At 36.0% G+C, this 22,440-nt stretch overlaps 1 protein-coding gene across 4 annotated transcripts in view; it reads right to left on the reverse strand.

Annotated features, from left to right (window-relative positions):
- FBN1 (fibrillin 1) overlaps positions 1-22,440 on the reverse strand; it is a 319,830-nt gene that overhangs the window by 236,160 nt on the left and 61,230 nt on the right. For all 4 annotated transcript variants that reach the window (XM_056810161.1, XM_056810160.1, XM_056810162.1 and 1 more), the window contains exon 6: positions 11,556-11,651. In XM_056810161.1, the coding sequence (XP_056666139.1) occupies positions 11,556-11,651 (96 nt within the window). The remainder of the gene's footprint in view (positions 1-11,555; positions 11,652-22,440) is intronic.

Genomic DNA, 22,440 nt, shown 5'->3' on the forward strand with positions numbered 1-22,440 from the left:
AAATTTTAATGCAGCTAAATGGGGCTGCATCAATTCAATTTAACAAACATTTTAAAATGTCTACTAAGTTTAAAATATTGATAAAACAGTCCCTGACCTCAAAGAGTTTATACTCCACTAAGACACATAATACACACACACACACACACATTATATATACAAATAGATATGTGAGGACAAGGTAATTTGAGGAATGAGAAAGCATTTATAGCTAGGGACCAGAGGTGGCTTTAGGAGCAGATAGTTCTTGAGCTAAGCCTTTTAAAAAGATAAAGATACAGAGAGGGTACATTTCAGACATCATTAATTTCAATGCATGTTGGCCTATTCTAGCCTGGGCAAGTTTCCTCCATTTGTGTGTTTCAATCATATCCCCTAGTAGAAAAGGTGGTGAAAGATCAAGGTCATTTCTTGGAAGAGAGATGGAGCTGCATTATGAATTGTGACATTTTTACTTCCTCTTACAGTGAATCCCCTATTGTATTGTTTTCTTATAAAGGTTCTTCTTAATGAGTTATGGGTCAGAGGAGAAAAGATGGGGGAGGGGAATTGTAAAACACAGGAAGATTAGTGCTAAGATAATTCATTCTGAAAAAAAAGAAGCATTTAAAATGTAAAGAGCCAGTGCTAAATGCTGGGATAATATTAATAAAAAGTCAATCCCTGCCCTCGAGGAGTTTATAATCTAAAGTGGGAGACAACACACAAAAGAAGGAAAGAAAGTGGGAAGTTCATATGTTATATATTTCTGGGAGTCTTACCTAATTTAGTAAGTAAAGGGTATATCCCACTTTGCATCTACTGTTCTACCTGGTTTCAACTCCACTGAACAAAATCTCTCCCCAACCTCCATTCTCAGGCCTGGAACCTCTTGGTTTCCTGTATCTCCTTCCTCACACTTTCCTTTCCTCTTTTGTGTTGTCTCCCACTTTAGATTACAAACTCCTTGAGGACAGGGATTGACTTTCTTTTTAACACATTTAACCCCAGCATTAGCACAATGCCTGTCATGTGGTAGATACTTAACAAATGTTTATTAGATTGGATATTTAAATTTCCATCCAAAATACAGATGGAAAAATGGATACATTTCATAATGCCTTTTTTGGTGTGTTGTATTTAAATGGTTGACATCTTAAAACTCTGATGCCAACTCTCATCAATCTATGGAATATTCAATTTACTTACTGAAAAAAAAGATAGAAATGGAGAGCACAGAATCAGTAATTCTGTCAGTCAGGAAATCTTTGTCCACATCAAGATGAATAAGTGAATGAATGAAAATGCATTTATTAAGTATTCAATATATGCATATGTTTCACTAAGTATTGGAAATACAAACAGAAAAGACAATGCCTAATCTCAATCAATAAGACTATATGCTCACATGTTCAACAAAGTGTAAAATCTCTTTTTAGAACTGAGAGAAGCCCCAGGTAGTTGTTCAGTGTCAAGGAATATGAACACTATTCTATGTCCAAAGCCCTCTAAAACAACATAGAAAATTGCTAATTTGTTAATTCCACAGAGTCTTATTCCAAGTCACACTGTGTCACCAAAGAGGTGACACTGGGTTCTGAACATAATGCCAGGGGAGCATAAACTCCAAGATGAATAGAAAATCTCATCACCAACAATTTAGCTGTCATAACAACCAATGAATGAAGGAAAAATTTAAAAGGCCCCAGTATTGAATGACAATCCTCTTACCAGTTTCCACAGGGACGCTTATGGAAAAGGGTACTGCATGTACTTAGAGAGAGAGATAGAGAGATAAAAGACAGACAGATAGATAGGTAGGTAGATAGATAGATAGATAGATAGATAGATAGATAGATAGATAGATAGACAGATAGATAGATAATACTTTAAAGGCAACCTAGAAAGTGGGGGAGGGAGAACTACAAGATATCTAGTGAGGAGGTAGAGCAATAATACAGTTTTAAGACTGTCCATCAATATTAACTATAATCTAAATACATCTTTATCAAATGAAAAATTAATTGACATACTATGCCAAACTGAAAGAGATGAATTCAGAAGACAATGGAAGTTGGAACAATAAGAACTTCATCCTTCTCCAATTCCAGGTAGAACCGAGGTCTTTCCCTTGAGCTCTTGGTCAATGAAGTCAATTCCATTTCCAAACGACTGGAGATTTCTCTTCTGAAGTCTTCTGTCAGCCAACTGCTTCTAATTTCCACACCTCTAGAAAAGCAGCTTTTCAGCTCCCCTGATATGTCTTCAATTCATCTCCTCAAATTTCTGTCAGGTTTTTCTTTCAGTTGCCTATACCTGGTTTCGATATCTGCAATGATTTACTAAGGACCTCCTGATTTCCTGTCAAATAGATGATTCTTCTTAATCATAGTCTCCAAATTTCAATCTCAAAATGTTTATCTGATTTCTCATTTTTTTAGTCTTACTCTCTTTAGTCATAATACTACATGACAATAAGCTGAGGTACTCATAATACTTGAAGCTCTAAAGGCTTCAGCATAATGACTCGTCTCTTTGGCGCCCTTGAAATTGTGTTTCTTTAAACTAACATTTCTCTAGTTGTTGATAAATAAAGGATATTTCTCAGAGTCTTTAGAACATTAAATGGTTCTCAAAACAAGCAAGGCATCATTCTTTATTCGTAAAGAATTTTGAATCTTTATATTTATACCACTAATCATTTTCTGTCCCAAATTGTCCAAATATATCTGAAAGTCATGTTTTTCATCCATGTATACATATATATACATATATACACATATTTGTACATGTAAATACACATCCATAGGCACATATAATATGTTGGCAGCCTTTACTTTAAAATTTTGATTTCTTATTCCTCTCAGGCATCAAAATGTTTATGTGTGACAGTGGTGATATCTTACATACTTTGACAATTAATATAAATCTTTTCCTTTACACAAAAACACTTCTGCCCTTTTCATCATTAAGCTGCGCCATATGAAAAGAGATTTAAAGGGACAAATAAATCTTGTGATAAATGAAACCAGAAAACACACATGTTGAATGCCACGTGTGTGTGTCTCTTCTGGTTTCACTTATCACAAGAATATCAATATCAATCAATATCAATATTGATGTGGCTCAGTTCTTCCCATATGTCAATTTATTGTTTGTTGGATAAAAATCTCAGATTCAAAGTACCTAGAGTTAAGCTAATACTTATAGTCAGTCTAAAAATAATCTGGGACAGGCACTACAAAGAGGCAGGGGATTTGGACTCAGCAATGAATAAGAGAATGAAAGTGGGCTGGATTCCATTTGGGAAATTGTACAGTGCTTTTAACAATCCCAAGCTGTTCACTGTATAAAGATGATTTTTTTAAACACAAAAATATTCTATTATTAATGCTATATGGTTACCAAAATGGAACACCACAATCTCAGAAGTAAGTGACCCAAGGGCAAGGTAAATACATAGAGTGGACATAAGTTGACTTTTTTAATGTTCCCAATGATGATACAAACACAAAAACTGGTGTACGGTTTTGTTTTGTTTTGTCCTGATCTGTGATTTAATTCCTATGGGCAACTCCTGGTGTGGAAACTACTCCCACCAATGCAGACTCAACTGCAACTCAGCTGTAAGGGGCTTAGAGAAGTGCCTGGAGACACTGACATGGTAAGTTACTTGCCATGGACACACAGCTAGGATGCAAAAAAGGCAGAATTTAAACCCAAGATTTATAGACTCAAAGGTAAACTTTCCTATATCTGCTCTACCATATTACTTCAGCTATAGGGACATATCAGAAAGGAAATGCATGATCTTTAGGCATACTAGAACATAAGTACAATGAAGTCCGAGGTTCAAGCATCAAATCCTGATGGAGCTAAAATTTAGTGAGTGAATGAGTGAGACTTCCCCTAGCTACTCTTCTCCTACAGAGCAGTGAAAATGGTCCCCAGCCAGTCTCTCCAGATTCTTCTCTTCCAAGATAAGTTTTCTAAGGCTAAGTGCAAGTTTAGATATAACTTCATGAGGTAGAGAAGAATTATCCTCTTACTTCTCTTCATCCCTTTGAAAATCGATTGTAATGGAATATTATTGTGCTATAAGAAATGGCAAAGAAGACAAAAACAAAAAACAATCTTGGAAAGACATATAAAGTAAAAGAGAACATTATACAAAGTAATAGCAATAATGTATGACAATCAACTGAGGATGAATTAACTATTATTGGCAATGAAAGGATCCAGGACAACTCCAAAGAACTCATGTCAAAAATAAAGGCTATCTTACTTACATAGAAGGAACATGGTGGAGTCTGAATATTGATTAGAGCATAGCATTCTTCATTTTCTTTCTTTTGTGAATTTTCCTCATGTTAGTGATATATATCTTCTTTCACAACATGATGAACATAGAAGTATGCATTGTATGATAACACATGGACAAACTATATGATATTATCTGCCATTTCAGAGAGGAATGGTAGGAGGAGAGAGAGGAAATGGATCACAAAATGTCAGAAAACAATTACTAAAAATTGTTTCAAAACATAATCTAGGAAAAAATTAAAATAAAAAAAGAAAGCTCACAAGAAAAGAAGAATATGGTCATTTCAGTTTCTGTACCTAATTTATTCTTTACCCACCTCACTAGTTTTTTTTCACCAACTTCCAAAACTTAGCTCGAGACAACTCCTTTATAATATCTTTCCTGACTGTTCTAGCCTAATGCTAATAGCTCTATTCTCCATTCTCATAGCATTTATCTGTTAACATCAATTTTGTCTTGTTTTGTCAATTAGTATACACATCACATCTCTTCAGCAACATTTGAAGCTCCTTTAAGGGGAGAAAACATCTTAAACTTTTTTTAAACATCTACCACAGGGCTGAGCACTCAATAAATATTTGTTAAACTTTAGAAAAGTAATTGAGAAGTAGGATATAATGGTGGATAGAGAAGTCTTGAAGTCAGGAAATGTTGGGTTCAAATCTTGCCTCCAACATGTATTAGTTGTGTGATCATGGGCAAGTCATTAACTTTCTCAGCATTCTGAGGACAACTTTCTGAGAGCATAAGCTACACATGGACTGCTTATCTGCATCAATAGAAGGTGTTTCCATAGTTCCCTTAAAAACACACAAACGTATATATATAAAAAACATGTGTATGTATATGCGTGTATAAAAGTATATTAAAACTAATAAAGTCTGTGCTAGTCATCAAAATATCCCAAGCCACAATTTAATTGAGAAACAAATTCTGAGATTTCTGCTTTGAGAGTTCCATTTCAGAAAGCAACATAACTGGGGCAGCTGGGTAGATCAGTAGAGAGCCAGGCCTGGACTCTGGAGGACTTGAGTCCAAATCTGGCCTCAGACACTTCTTAGCTGTGTGACCCTGGGCAAGTGCTTAATCCCAGTTCACTAGCCATTACCACTCTTCTGCCTTAGAAAAGAAGATAAGGGAGAAACAAACAAACAAGCAAACAAACAGTCAGAAAACCTTTCTATTTCTTCCCCTCAGTTATAGCTTTCTTTTTTTTAATAGAAGTCCAACAGAAACCTACACTGATTTAATTCAGTAAACATTTTTAAAGTACCTTCTACATATAAAGGAAAAAATTCTAGTGTGTTCTTTTAATTATTTATTTATTTTTAGGCTCTTACCTCATCGATTCCAGGTCAGAAGAGTGGTAAGGATTATATTGTCATAATTGGGGCAAAGTGGCTTGCTTAGGGTCACACAACTAGAAAGTGTTTGAAATCAAATTTGAACCCAGGCCCTTCCAAATCCAGGACTGGCACTCTATCTACTATGCTGCCCCTAACATAGTCTTTTTTAAACACATGAAAGAGAAAATGGACCCCGGTACTCAAATCTGCCTATTGAATTCAATTCTTTTTTTAAAAGTGCCTTATTTTGGTTAGAGTTCACGAATGGTTAAACACTCCTTTTAAAGCTGGAAAAGGAAACTGTCTTTGAAGATGAGGCCACATCTGCTAAGTCTATACTCTGAATACATAACTGATTTATAAAGACCATGAAAAACTCTGATAACAACATACATAGAGACCCTAACAGCCATGTTAGCATGTGTTCCTGCAATACATGCATAGGATTACACAACCACAGAAAATAAATGTCAACGTCAACAGATGTATTTCTTGGAAGAATTCTGGGGAAATCAAGTTTATCCAACCATCTGCCAGCTGCCAAATGTCGCAATACCACTTTAAATGCAATGTAACTTTTAGGACATACTTCTGCTGCTATCTACACATTGTTACTTGCTTTCCTTTAGACTAAATACAGCAAGTGGGGGGAGGCACACAAAGGGCTACAGCATCTTTTAGTGGAAACAGCTTATCGCTTGTAGCCTTTTGGAAGGAAGAAACTATCCAGGACTTATAAGGCTGCACTCTTGTCCTCTGAGGGCACTTTGAGAATGAGACTTTCACATGTGGGATTCATTCTGGGAGCTTTTAATAATAGCCACCTATAATTAAAAATTATGCAAAGTCACTGTCAGAAATACAGCTCTATAAAAATGGCTTCCATATAAAGAGAGAATGAGCCTCCATTTAGTCAAATCTCTCAGAATAAAACTGAGGCATTTTTTGAATATGGGGGTTTGCCACCAGTCTCTGGGTGAAGCAGGCAACAGGGAGGGAACAGTAACATGAGTAAGAGTATATTGGTCCTAAATTTCACTCAAACATGCCTATGTGGAAAGGTAATGTTTTTCATGTTCTTTTTATAGGCTAAATGTATCCAAAATATACAGTTTCATTATTATATGCAAGTCATTTCCATTCATTAAACAAACTAGTTGTTCTGTTCCTAGATTTGGAGCATGAACTGTTCATCAATTACTTTATATCCACTTATTAAAACTTGATGCACGTATTAAGCCTTAAACCGTTATTGTGAGAAAACATAATTTTTAAAGCCAGAGAGAGAAACCAAGATAACTAAAAGTTGAGATTTCCCCAAAGGCATGCAACACATCCTCTGTAACTTTGCTCATGCTCTTTCCTATTCCTGGCATGGACTTCCTACCCCCTCTTCCCCTGATGGATATTATGCCCCAACCCAAACATCACCTCTTGGACTCATGTACCATTTCACTTTATCTCTCTATTCCATGTACTGTATTTTATCATATATTTTAATTATTTGTGCCTGTGGCCCTATAAACTCCATAAAAGTAGGAACTGTCTCATCTAAATTTTGTATCTCTTGCAAATGCCTAGCACAGTGCTGGGTACACAGTAGGTATATAACAAATGTTTGCTAGCTGAACAAAACTGAGAAAGATATACATTTAGAAGCTAGTTTTTTTTTAATTCCCCACTTCATTGTCTTAACCATTAATCTATACTTCATTTACCTCCCTTAACCACTTAGCTTTTTAAACTATATGATGTTACGTGAAGTACTTGCTAGTTCTTTCCACTGAACAGATATCCTGATCTATTTATGTATTATTTCCAGTCCATTATACTTTAATTGTTTATTCCAAGTCACGTACTTTCCCCTCCTTATACATTTTTCCTCAAACTAGCCATTATTTCAAACAATTTTTCCATGATGATATATATCTACATCCCCCCTGGCATTATATTCCAACAGGCTTTCCTTTCCTTCTGGCAAAGATCCCAATATTGCATTCACAGTTTAGGCTTAAGTAGGAATTTAAATACAAACAACAAATTAATCAAGATTTAGAAGAATATGTATGCATGGTTCTATCCTGCCAGCACTGGATGAAGAGCTCCAGATGGAGCAATGAGGGAATATCACGATTCTTGTTAATACCATTTCATGCTTTGAAAAGGATTCCTAGTTCACCTAAACCCTGACTTAGAGATGTCAATCTATGTCCATATGTTGTCTTTGAAACACCGTGAAAGGTCTCTTCTAAAAGATTACTAGGGTGGTTAAAACTTTATCAGATGGTTAAGCCAGAAAAAGGCATTTAAAGATTCAGATGGTATTTTAGGCAACTTCATTATTTAGAGAGTAAAATACATTTTAAAAATCAAGACAATTCTAAAAATCCAGAGGCTTGGTATCAAGGGAATAAACTATTAGAATATATGACTTTTTCAGGTCCCTTTTAGACCATTGTTAGTATCTGCTTAGGCACAGACTTTAAGCAGTAAGAACTATATTCTACAAGCAATAGTCAAACATCAAATTAGGAAGCTGTTCTTATAATTCTTTAACCTGAAAATGTACTATTATCTTTAAAATGCAAAATAGAATTGACTACAATAAATCCATCCATTAAAAATTTCAGTTATCCTAATCAATGAAATATAAACAGCCTCCATAATATTAACCATACTACAGTCATAACGACAGACCACAAATGTATAATTCATTAACCCACACATCTCTTTATCTAAAAATACAGCACATATAAAGCATGTAACTAAGTAGTCTTCCAGTAGAAATCAATTAATTTATATGACTAATATATAAAATTTAGGTCAAAGAACTTACATTCACTCTAATAACCATCATGCCACAATTTCATTTCCCTCACTGTCAAGTTATTTATACTAGAATGATGAAAATACTAAAAACAAGTTGCTCTCTAGTTCATTTTCCTTATGAAGATATAGCCAAGTTATATAACTATATAGCATTACCATGCTGTATGTATATGTGTAATGTATGATAAGTACTTTGCAAGGGCCAAGTGGTACCTTTGAAATGTTTGAAATCAATAAATTAGCAAAGCATTCCTAAATCCTGAATCATACACCCAAGTAACAACACCAACTCCCTTCTGTCTTTAATTATCCTCAGATCTCCCCAATACAGAAAAGAAACCACTCAATCCCACTGTTGGTTTCCCTTACCTACCTAGCCAAACTTCCCATATGGGATAATCTGTTTCTACTGCCTCATTCTAAAATCCAGTCAGAATTCTGGCTTCTATACTTACTACTCTCTTCTAAGCTCTTTGTAGATCTCAAAGTGATCTAGAAATGGGCATTATTATTATTTTCTTAAATTGTCTCTTGCTACAGAAGGGAAGAGGGGACTAGGGAGAAGTCAAGAGGAACAATGGTCACCACATGAAGGCACTAAACTCCTGGGGAAGAGTCAGGTATAGAAATGTGGGGAGAGGGGGTGTTTGCTCTGATATAGAAGGTGGCAAGGGCAGAGCCCAGGACTTTAGGTAGGAAAACAAATATAAAACCTGAACTATTTCAAAATTTTGCCTGTCTATTCCACTCTACTCCTTGAATCCAAGACATGTGTCTTTTAATTCATTAAGTTCCTAGTACCACAAACTAGTCATGGTCAAACTATAAAGACTTAGAGCAGCAGTCCTCAACCTCTCAATTTGTAGCAATGAGAATACATAATGCATATCAGGTATTTACATTCCAAATCATAACTGTAGCAAAATTACAGTTTTGAAGTAGCCACCAAAATAATTTTTTGGTTTGGGGTCACTGCAACATGAGGAACTGTATTGCAGGGTCGTGGCATTAGAAAAGTTGAGAACCACTGATTTAGAGAAAAGGAGGAGAAGGGAGGAAAAGGTCACTGATTTCCAAAAGCACACTAGAGCTATATAATGCCATGTACAAGCATGCACAAAAACAGCTTGGTGAAAACCTTGGCTGGAGTAAACTTTGAAGCTAGTGTGCAGCAAAGCTAAGTGATCTACACAATAATTGAAACTATGCCTAATTAGCTAATTACTTTAACTAGCTGAGCTAACCATCCATTTGTGTATACTTACATGAATAAATGAACTTAATTAGGAAGTCTTTTAGCTCTGATTTCAGGCATTTGCTCTTTTTAAAAGATTCTCCTCTTTCTCAACACAAATTCTTATATTTAAGTAGCATCTTTCCAGGAAGATTAAAGACTCAATAAGGCATGATTCTATTTCTAGTTTTCATACTTCCATTAGACTAGGTGAAAATAGTTCTGATTTTCCACATCTTATAAACAAATAAAGGTAATGATAAGGATTCAGTACACTAAATGTAAAATGACTGACTGTTGGTTAAGATGGCATATTGGTAGAGACAGTCAACAACATTTATTAAGAACCTATTTTGTGCCAGATACTCTGATAAGTGTTATAGATACAAAGAAAGGAAAAAGACAGCCTCTTCTGTCAAGGAATTCAGTCTATTAAGGACAAGAACATGCCAACAACTATGTACAAACAAGATATATACAGGATAAATTGGAGATAATCAATAGAGGGAAAACACCAACATTAAGAGAAATTGGAGAAATTGACCTTTTAGCCAGGACTTGAAGAAAAATCATGAGAGAGGGAACAAACGTTTATTAAGGGTCTATTACATGCTAGGCACTATGCTAAGTGCTTTGAAGATACCATCTCATTTGATCATCATAACAACCCTATTAGGGAGGTGCTAGTGTCATTCCCATTTTAGTTGAGGAAACTCAGGCAAATAAAAGTTAAGGGAATTGTCCAGAGGCACATAGCTAGGAAATAGCTAAAACTGAACTTGAAATCAGGTCTTCCTAATTCTAGGCCCACTTGAAGGAACATTTAACCTGAGAGACTGTATTTCTTCATAATTTTTTTCAGTATTCCTTATGCTAATGTCCTTTTCCCCCTTTCAGCAACTAAGTCATTCACATAAAAAAGAAGCAGTACCTTCCATCTGTCATAAATGAAACAAGAAGAAAGAAGAAAGTTGCAGCTAAATGGAAGTATTCCTTGAAGAATCAAAGAAAGGAAAAGGCATCATGGATTTTATCATACACCCAAAATCTTCAGGAAAGTCAGCACACATTGCAATGATAAATATTGTAAAAAGACCATCTTGAGGATAATTGTGATTTATATATTAACATCTGCTTAAAATGTCAAGGCAGAGAAATTCTATGAAGAACTTAATAAAGAACTTCCAAATCAAATCACTTTAAGTTCTAATACTTGGTAACTTCAATACAAAGCTGGAAAAAGGTGAAAATGAGAGAAGAATGGGGGGAAATGGTCCAGGAAAAAGAAATTAGAAAGACAAAAGAATTGTAAGATTATACATTAGTCTTATGTTAAGATCATAGTTTGTAATTTTAAAAAGAACAATAATGAGAAAAATATATGGTCCACAACTAAAATGGCTTACTCTGAATTAAGCAAGTTACTGACAGTGAGAAATGGTAAATGGACAACAGAAAAGGCATCAACATTAACTATATTAATTTTATACAGAAGTTTAACTTATAAATTATTTTCTACAATGAGTAGATGAGTAGAGTAGCCCAGAAAATACCTTAATTAGAAAACAGTAGACTTAAATATTATGTGGAGGTCACTGGATTACCAAAGGCAAGACTAAGTTAAAATATACATTCACCTGTAAAAATTTTAGTAAGAAGGATGATGTATGATTATGAATAATATCAAGTCATAAAACAGATGGGAGCAATGGTCTTAATAGCATACACCAAAAAGAAGCCCCCCAAATTAACTTGAATCAACTCAGCAGCCAAAACAATTACCCCACCCAATGATGACTTCGGTTCCCAAGCTATTTCTATAAAAAGAATAGGAAATCTTTACCTCTTTCACACTGTGGTCCTGTGAAGCCATATGTACAAGCGCAGCGGTTGGGTGCCACACATCTACCTCCATTTAGACAACCACTCTCACAGACAGCTATAATGCAGAGAGAAAAAATAAACAAACATTAGATACCATCAAAATATCATTCTTAATCACCACTAAAAAAAGGAAAAAAAATAAAAGTATACAATCACCCTGATAGATACATTTTAAAAACATTTATTTAATAGTCCAAGTAGTTCAACAGATAATACTGCAATAAACTTCTATATACAAGGTAATTTACATACAATAGATCTCTTCCTTCCTGGCAGTACTTTCAAGCATGAGTTGAAAACAGTAGTGTACAAAAATGCTTCTCATTTTAATAGGTGTGTTTCTGAAAGTTGTATGGAAATAAATTTTGCAAACTATAATTTTCTCATTGATGCATACTCATTTCAAAGCTTTTACAGAAAGAACAAAGGTTCTAATGGAAAGGAAATTTGTGCCATTCCTTGTCAGGTATGATATTTGAGAAAAATATTTGGGAAATATCCCCCAATAGTTCTGCATTTTCATCAATTTGGAGATATGCTCTGATAATGCAGATCAGAATTCATCTGAGCCTGCCCATTCTGTGGCATTCTTCTCTGGATAATCCCAAAAGTTTGCTCCAAGGAGCTACCCAATCTGGAAGAGAGTCGGTTCTCAAGGTTATGCCAGAGGACAGGATCATGTTGGAAAGGCTTGAGTATAGTCCTGAAAACTGTTAGCTAATTAACACATGTTAAGTACAAATAAGCCCATTCCAGGTAGGGGGCTCCTTGGAGATATTTTTTTCTTGGTCATAGAAATTTAAGAAGATACATTGCACTAAATCACATAGCTAAAGTAATACCTTTTCTTTTTTTTTTAAACATTATTTTATTTGGTCATTTCCAAACATTGTTCATTGAAGAAAAAAATCATTTTCTTTTCCTCCCCCCCCACCCCCTTCCCACCACCTCTCCCATAGCCGACACGTGATTCCACTGGGTATCACATGTGTTCTTGATTCGAACCCATTTCCATGTTGTTGGTATTTGCATTAGAGTGTTCATTTAGAGTCTCTCCTCAGACATGTCCCCTCAACACCTGTAGTCAAGCAGTTGTTTTTCCTCGGTGTTTTTACTCCCACAGTTTGTCCTCTGCTTGTGGATAGTGTTTTTTCTCCTAGATCCCTGAAGATTGTTCAGGGACATTGCATTGACACTAATGGAGAATTCCATTACGCTCGATTATACCACAGTGTATCAGTCTCTGTGTACAATGTTTTCCTGGTTCTGCTCCTTTCACTCTGCATCACTTCTTGGAGGTTGTTCCAGTCTCCATGGAATTCCTCCACTTTATTATTCCTTTTAACACATAGTATTCCATCACCAACATATACCACAATTTGTTCAGCCATTCTCCATTGAAGGGCATCCCCTCATTTTCCAATTTTTGGCCACCACAAAGAGTGCAGCTATGAATATTCTTGTACAAGTCTTTATTATCTCTTTGGGGTACAAACCCAGCAGTGCTATGGCTGGATCAAAGGGCAGACAGTCTTTTAGCGCCCTTTGGGCATAGTTTCAAATTGCCCTCCAGAATGGTTGGATCAGTTCGCAATGCCACCAGCAATGAATGAATGTCCCTACTTTGCCACATCCCCTCCAGCATTCATTACTTTCCTTTGCTGTCATGTTAGCCAATCTGCTAGGTGTGAGGTGATACCTCAGAGTTGTTTTGATTTGCATCTCTCTGATTATAAGAGATTTAGAATACTTTTTCATGTGCTTATTAATAGTTTTGATTTCTTTATCTAAAAACTGCCTATTTATGTCCCTTGCCCATTTATCAATTGGAGAATGGCTTGATTTTTTGTACAATTGATTTAGCTCAATGTAAATTTGAGTAATTAAACCTTTGTCAGAGGTTTTTATGAAGATTGCTTCCCAATTTGTTGCTTTCCTTCTGATTTTAGTTACATTGGTTTTGTTTGTACAAAAACTTTTTAATTTGATGTAGTCAAAATTATTTATTTTACATTTTGTGACTCTTTCTAAGTATTGCTTGGTTTTAAAGTCTTTCCCTTCCCAAAGGTCTGACATGTATACTATTCTGTGTTTTCCTAATTTACTTATAGTTTCCTTCTTTATGTTCAAGTCATTCACCCATTTTGAATTTATCTTGGTGTAGGATGCAAGGTTTTGATCCAAACCTAATCTCTCCCACACTGTCTTCCAATTTTCCCAGCAGTTTTTATCAAATAGTGGATTTTTGTCCCAAAAGCTGGGATCTTTGGGTTTATCATGTACTGTCTTGCTGAGGTCACTTGCCCCAAGTCTATTCCACTGATCCTCCTTTCTGTCTCTTAGCGAGTACCAAATTGTTTTGATGACCACTGCTTTATAATATAGTTTGAGATCTGGGACTGCAAGGCCCCCTTCCTTTTTTTCATTATTTATATTATATATATATATATATATATATATATAATATTATATGTATTTTTTTTCATTATTTCCCTGAATATCCTTGATCTTTTGTTATTCCCAATGAACTTTGTTATAGTTTTTTTCTAAATCAGTAAAAAAAAATTTTTGGAAGTTCAATGGGTATGGCACTAAATAGATAAATAAGCTTGGGTAGGATGGTCATTTTTATTATATTGGCTCGTCCTATCCATGAGCAGTTAATGTTTTTCCAATTGCTCAAGTCTAGTTTTAGTTGTGTGGAGAGTGTTTTGTAGTTGTGTTCATATAGTTCCAGTGTTTGTATCAGGAGATAGATTCCTAAGTATTTTATTTTGTCTAAGGTGATTTTGAATGGGATTTCTCTTTTTAGTTCTTGCTGCTGAGCTATGTTGGAAATATATAGAAATGCTGATGACTTATGCGGGTTTATTTTGTATCCTGCAACTTTGCTAAAGTTGTTGATTATTTCAATTAGCTTTTTGGTTGAATCTCTAGGATTCTTTAAGTAGACCATCATGTCATCCACAAAGAGCGATAGTTTAGTCTCCTCCTTGCCTATTTTGATGCCTTCAATTTCTTTTTCTTCTCTAATTGCTACTGCTAGTGTTTCTAGTACAATGTCAAATAGTAGAGGTGATAATGGGCATCCTTGTTTCACTCCAGATCTTATTGGGAATGCATCTAGTTTATCCCCATTGCAGATGATATTAGCTGATGGTTTTAGATATATACTGTTTATTATTTTTAGGAACGACCCTTCTATTCCTATGCTTTCTAGTGTTTTTAATAGGAATGGATGTTGTATTTTATCAAAGGCTTTTTGTTGGTTTGCTTGTTGATATGGTCAATTATGTGGATGGTTTTCCTAATATTGAACCAGCCCTCCATCCCTGGTATAAATCCTACTTGATCATGGTGAATGACCCTTCAGTAATACCTTTTCTAATAAAACTTTAGCATTCATTAAAGCTTACTTCAAAGATTTATAATTTCATCAATGTGGTCATCAACACATAGAGCCTAACTCCTTTATAATGCAGAGTTGATTTTTCTAAAAAATTAACTCCCCATCAGCAAGCCTTTCACGATGGAGCTGGACTGATCCTCAGACACTAGTTTTCATTATTCTGTGAAGCACTATTCAAAAAGACAGAAGTATGGACTTCCGGTCAAGATGGCGGCTTAGACAAAGCTAAAGTTCAGATCTCCGGAAACTCTTCCCTACCGAACTCAAACTATATGCTCCTAAGGCACCAAAATTCAAAACGAACAACAGCATAGACCCCAGGAATCCTCCTCCTGGACCTGGACCTGGACCAAAGGTACGGCCCCCCCAAAAGCTAGAACCCAAGATCACTCAGACCTAAGGGGTAGGCAGAAGGAAGGTCCCAGGACCCATCCCCCCCAACCCAGAGTGCTGAGTCCAAGGCAGCAGAGGGAACCTCAGAGCCTCAGGGCTGGCTATCCTGAAGGCCACTTCCTGAAAACAATCTGATCCAGTCAAGGGGGCACCCAGACAGCAGGGAAACAGAGAGGGGCAGGAGGAGCCTGTAGCCCCCTGACCAGATCCTTCCATCTGAGTCTCACCGAAGGTCCCTGCCTCAGAGCATACTCAGTCTGAGGTTAATCCTATCACCAGCCCTCAGAGCTCCCAGAAGCCACGCCCCCCCCCTCAGAGAGCAGAGTCATCTGAAACAACAGTAACCCTCAGGGCTGGCAAAAGAGCCTCAGGAGCCGGCTATTCTGAAGGCCACATCCTGAAAATAACCTGACCCAGTCTTGGGAGCACCCAGACAGCAGGGAAACAGAGAGGGAGAGACGGGGGGAGCCTGCAGCCCCCTGGCCAGATCCTTCCATCCGAGTCTAACGGAAGGTCCCTGCCTCAAAGCATACTCAGTTCAACCCAGAGAAAGTTAATCTTATCAGGATCCCTCTGAGCTCCAGGAAGCCGTGGCCCCTCCCCCCTCAGAGTGCTGGATCTCCTGGCCGGCTAAGGCAAAGAAAAAAACACCCTGAGGAAAGGGCCAAGCCAGGCTCAGAGCGTGGAAGTAAGGCAACGGAGAAGCATCGGGAGGGAACCAAGGAGGGCAGTAACACCGAAACACCAGCAATTCCTGGCTTCCCCAGGAAGACAGAACAACAACTGCATAGAATGGTCAATCTGCCTAGGGCTAAAACCTCTGAACACCAGACAGAGATAAGAAAAAACAGTCCTCCAGCTAAGGCACAGAAACAAACACCCTGAGGAAAAGGCCAAGCCAGGCTCAGAGCAGGGAAGTAAGGCAACGGAGAAGCATCAGGAGGGAACTGAGGAGGGCAGTAACACGGAAACACCAGCAATTCCTGGCTTCCCCAGGAAGACAGAACAACAACTACATAGAATGGACAATCTGCCTAGGGCTAAAACCTCTGAACACCAGACAGAGATAAGAAAAGCCAGTCAGATAGAGATGGCAAACTCCACAGAAGTACAAAAGCCCCAAAATTCCAAGAAAAACAAGAAGAAGGGGGCAACTTTGGACACATTTTATGGAGCAAAAATACAAAATACAGAGGAGATACAAGAGGAAACAAAAGCAAATGCTCCAAAACCTTCTAAAGGAAATGGAAAGTCTCCACAAACCCATGAAGAATTTGAATCGGAAATGATCAAAAAGATGGAAGCCTTCTGGGAGGAAAAGTGGGAAATAATGCAAAAGAAATTCACGCATCTACAAAACCAGTTTGACCAAACTGAAAAGGAAAACCAGGCTTTAAAAGTCAGAATCAGGCAACTCGAAGACAACAAGCAAGAATTAATAAAACAAAGACAAAAGACCAAGAAATTAGAAGAGAACACAAACTATCTCACTGACAAGGTGACAGACTTGGAAAATAGAGGAAGAAGAGATAATTTAAGAATAATTGGACTTCCAGAAAAGCCAGAAATAAACAGCAAACTCGACATCATAATACAAGATATAATCAAAGAAAATTGCCCAGAGATTCTAGAACAAGGGGGCAATACAGCCACTGACAGAGCTCACAGAAGACCCTCTACACTAAATCCCCAAAAGACAACTCCCAGGAATGTAATTGCCAAATTCCAAAGCTTTCAAACAAAAGAAAAAATCCTACAAGAAGCCAGAAAAAGACAATTTAGATATAAAGGAATGCCAATCAGGGTCACACAAGACCTTGCAGGTTCCACTCTGAATGATTGTAAGGCATGGAACATGATTTTCAGAAAGGCAAGAGAGCTGGGTCTTCAACCAAGAATCAGCTATCCAGCAAAACTGACTATATACTTCCAAGGGAAAGAATGGGCATTCAACAAAATAGAAGATTTCCAAGTTTTTGCAAAGAAAAGACCAGAGCTCTGTGGAAAGTTCGATATCGAAAATCAAAGAGCATGGAATACCTGAAAAGGTAAATATAAAGGAAAGGGAAAAGGAGAAAATTATTATCTTTTCTTTTATTCAAACTCTCTTCTATAAGGACTACATTTATATCAATATATCAATATATATATATTAATATATAGAAAATGTAATGTGTAAATAGGGGGAAAAGAAAGACCAAATAGAATAATCTTTCTCAAACAAAGATTCACATGGGAAGGGGAGGGGAAGAAAACTCCTATAAGAAGGAGAGGAAGAGAGTTTTTACTTAAACCTTACTCTCAGGGAAATCAACTCTGAGAGGGAAGAACATCCAGATCCATTGGGATCTTGAATTCTATCTTACCCAACAAGGGAAGGGAGAAGGGAAAACCAAGAGGGGTAAGGGGAAGGGAACACAAAAAAGGGAGGGAAGAAGAGGGGGAGGGCGAGGGAACAAAAAGGGAGGGACTAGAAAGGGAAACATATCAAGGGAGGGGACAAGGGGGACTAATTTAAAGTAAATCACTGGACTAAAAGGTAGAGCTGAAGAAGAAAGGTTAGAATTAGGGAAGGATACCAAATGCCAGGGAGTCCACAAGTAACAGTCATAACGTTGAACATGAATGGGATGAACTCACCCATAAAAGATAGATGAATAGCAGAATGGATTAGAATCCAAAACCCTACCATATGTTGTCTTCAAGAAACACACATGAAGCGGGTAGACACCCACAAGGTCAGAATTAAAGGATGGAGTAAGACCTTCTGGGCCTCAACTGACAGAAAGAAGGCAGGAGTGGTAATCATGATATCTGATAAAGCCAAAGCAAAAATAGACCTGATCAAAAGGGATAGAGAAGGTAATTATATTTTGTTAAAAGGGACTTTATATAATGAGGAAATATCACTAATCAACATGTATGCACCAAATAATATAGCACCCAAATTTCTAATGGAGAAACTAGGAGAACTGAAGGAAGAAATAGACAGTAAAACCATATTAGTGGGAGACTTAAACCAATCATTATCAAATTTAGATAAATCAAATCAAAAAATAAATAAGAAAGAGGTAAAAGAAGTGAATGAAATCTTAGAAAAATTAGAATTAATAGACATATGGAGAAAAATAAATAGGGATAAAAAGGAATACACCTTCTTCTCAGCACCACATGGCACATTCACAAAGATTGACCATACATTAGGTCACAGAAACATGGCACACAAATGCAGAAAAACAGAAATAATAAATGTAGCCTTTTCAGATCACAAGGCAATAAAAATAATGATCAGTAAAGGTACATGGAAAACCAAATCAAAAACTAATTGGAAATTAAACAATATGATACTCCAAAATCGTTTAGTTAGAGAAGAAATCATAGAAACAATTAATAATTTCACTGAGGAAAATGACAACGGTGAGACATCCTTTCAAACCTTTTGGGATGCAGCCAAAGCGGTAATCAGAGGTAAATTCATATCCCTGAGTGCATATATTAACAAACTAGGGAGAGCAGAGATCAATCAATTGGAAATGCAAATAAAAAAAAAACTCGAAAGTGATCAAATTAAAAACTCCCAGCAGAAAACCAAACTAGAAATCCTAAAAATTAAGGGAGAAATTAATAAAATTGAAAGTGATAGAACTATTGATTTAATAAATAAGACAAGAAGCTGGTACTTTGAAAAAACAAACAAAATAGACAAAGTACTGGTCAACCTAATTTAAAAAAGGAAAGAAGAAAAGCAAATTAACAGCATCAAAGACAAAAAGGGGGACATCACCTCCAATGAAGAGGAAATTAAGGCAATCATTAAAAATTACTTAGCCCAATTATATGGCAATAAATACACCTATTTAGGTGATATGGATGAATATATACAAAAATACAAACTGCCTAGACTAACAGAAGAAGAAATAGAATTCTTAAATAATCCCATATCAGAAAATGAAATCCAACATGCCATCAAAGAACTTCCTAAGAAAAAATCCCCAGGGCCCAATGGATTCACCAGTGAGTTCTATCAAACATTCAGAGAACAGCTAATCCCAATACTATACAAACTATTTGACATAATAAACAAAGAGGGAGTTCTACCAAACTCCTTTTATGACACAAACATGGTACTGATTCCAAAATCAGGCAGGTCAAAAACAGAGAAAGAAAACTATAGACCAATCTCCCTAATGAATATAGATGCAAAAATCTTAAATAGATTACTAGCAAAAAGACTCCAGCAAGTGATCAGAAGGGTCATCCACCATGATCAAGTAGGATTTATACCAGGGATGGAGGGCTGGTTCAATATTAGGAAAACCATCCACATAATTGACCATATCAACAAGCAAACCAACAAAAATCACATGATCATTTCAATAGACTCAGAAAAAGCCTTTGATAAAATACAACATCCATTCCTATTAAAAACACTAGAAAGCATAGGAATAGAAGGGTCGTTCCTAAAAATAATAAACAGTATATATCTAAAACCATCAGCTAATATCATCTGCAATGGGGATAAACTAGATGCATTCCCAATAAGATCTGGAGTGAAACAAGGATGCCCATTATCACCTCTACTATTTGACATTGTACTAGAAACACTAGCAGTAGCAATTAGAGAAGAAAAAGAAATTGAAGGCATCAAAATAGGCAAGGAGGAGACTAAACTATCGCTCTTTGTGGATGACATGATGGTCTACTTAAAGAATCCTAGAGATTCAACCAAAAAGCTAATTGAAATAATCAACAACTTTAGCAAAGTTGCAGGATACAAAATAAACCCGCATAAGTCATCAGCATTTCTATATATTTCCAACATAGCTCAGCAGCAAGAACTAAAAAGAGAAATCCCATTCAAAATCACCTTAGACAAAATAAAATACTTAGGAATCTATCTCCTGATACAAACACTGGAACTATATGAACACAACTACAAAACACTCTCCACACAACTAAAACTAGACTTGAGCAATTGGAAAAACATTAACTGCTCATGGATAGGACGAGCCAATATAATAAAAATGACCATCCTACCCAAGCTTATTTATCTATTTAGTGCCATACCCATTGAACTTCCAAAAATATTTCTTTACTGATTTAGAAAAAAACATAACAAAGTTCATTGGGAATAACAAAAGATCAAGGATATCCAGGGAAATCATGAAAAAAAAAAAACACACAAATGATGGGGGCCTTGCAGTCCCAGACCTTAAACTATATTACAAAGCAGCAGTCATCAAAACAATTTGTTACTGGATTAGAGACAGAAAGGAAGATCAGTGGAATAGACTGGGGGCAAGCAACCTCAGCAAGACAGTATACGACAAACTCAAAGATCCCAGCTTTTGGGACAAAAATCCACTATTTGATAATGGGGGGGAGGAAAAGAAAATGATCTTTGTCTTTAATGAATAATGCTTGGAAATGATCAAATAAAATATTATTTTTTTAAAAAAGGACAGAAGTATACACTACCAGAAAATGGAGTGATTTATAGTGAGAAGAAAGAAGCTTCAACTTATTGGAAGAAACTTTTTTTGTTTTACAAAAAAAAAATTTTTAAGTACTATCTGCTTTGAACAACTCTTCCCTTGCCAAAGTTTTCTGTAGTTGCATTTTCCATTGATAGGCCTCTTTTTCAAACATTTTTATAACAAGGGACATAGTAAAATCTTTATAAATGATTTTTAACTCATTCAACCCACCAAATCAAACATGAAGTGCCTACTTAATGCCCTGGGATAAGCAATACAAATATAAAAGTGAGATAGTCAAGCTCTCAATAGTTTACACTTTACTAGCAGTAAGGAAGGGCAAAAGTTAAGGGGAACTCTATATACAAAGTGTCCCAAAAGTCCTAGTGCAGTTTTAAGCTTTAATAACTTAAATTTAAAATTAAATAAATCTTTAAATTAGATTAAAATAAAAATTAATCTTTGCTATTTAAAATTGCACTGAAATCTTTGGAACACCTTAATTTTGCTTATTAAAGGGCTTTCTTTATAAATAACACCATTTCCAGGGACTTCAGTTTTCTCCTCCTTAAAATGCAGAAATTGGGCTAAATGATTTTTAAGGTTTCTTCTAGTTCCTACATAAAAGACTTTAATTTTCTAAGAGTCCCCCCAAACCCCAAACAAGGCTCATCATCAATAAGCAAAAAAGTGTTCAAAACTGGAGTTGCTAATGGGATGTTCCTTCTCTAAGCTGTGACAGAAACTCAACTACCTGCAAGTCTCCTTAGCACACAGTATGGCCAGCACAAAAATAAAAATCATATTAAAGGCCAAGCAAAAATATCATACAAGCAATTTCAGAGAACCTAGATCCTTGGAAAGAAAAGTTTACTTAAGAATATCACAACCAGGGAGAAAACTACTTCAAAGAATATGACCACCACAAAGAGGTCTTTCAAAAGCACATATTTTACAACCTAAAGTATAAGATGAATCAGAAATGTAATGAATTCAAGTGTACTTTAAGGAATATGTAAAGGTTGATTCATACTTCATATTATATGTTCAAATTAGTAGATGATGAATTCAAATAAAAATATGCTCTTTCCTCACAGAAGTTAGCCAGAAAATTATATATAAATTTTATATGAGTCTGGTAGCAAATTGCCTAATAATTTATTATTGTCCAGATCTAGAAAACAATTCATAGTCACATGTAAATATAAACTGGCAAGGTTCTTGCAGGTCATCTAATCTGATAATCTATTTTACAGATTAAGAAACTAAGGTCTATGGAAGTGAAATGCAATTCTTACCCTCTTCATCTCTGCCTCCTGACTTCCCTGCTTCCTTCTAAAATTCCACCTTCTATAAGAAACCTTTCCTAATACCTTTTAATGCTAGTTCCTTTCCTCTGTGATTATCTCCAATTTATTCTGTATATAGCTTACTTGTATACAGTTGTTTGCATATTCTCTCCCCTTTAAGACTGTAAGCTCCTGGAGAGGAGGCATACCCTTTTGTCTCTTTTTGTATCTCCAATAATCAGCATGATTCCTGGCACATAGTAGATGCTCATTAAA

The sequence above is a fragment of the Monodelphis domestica genome, chromosome 1, assembly GCF_027887165.1.
Source record: "Monodelphis domestica isolate mMonDom1 chromosome 1, mMonDom1.pri, whole genome shotgun sequence".
In the NCBI taxonomy this organism is placed as follows: domain Eukaryota; kingdom Metazoa; phylum Chordata; class Mammalia; order Didelphimorphia; family Didelphidae; genus Monodelphis; species Monodelphis domestica.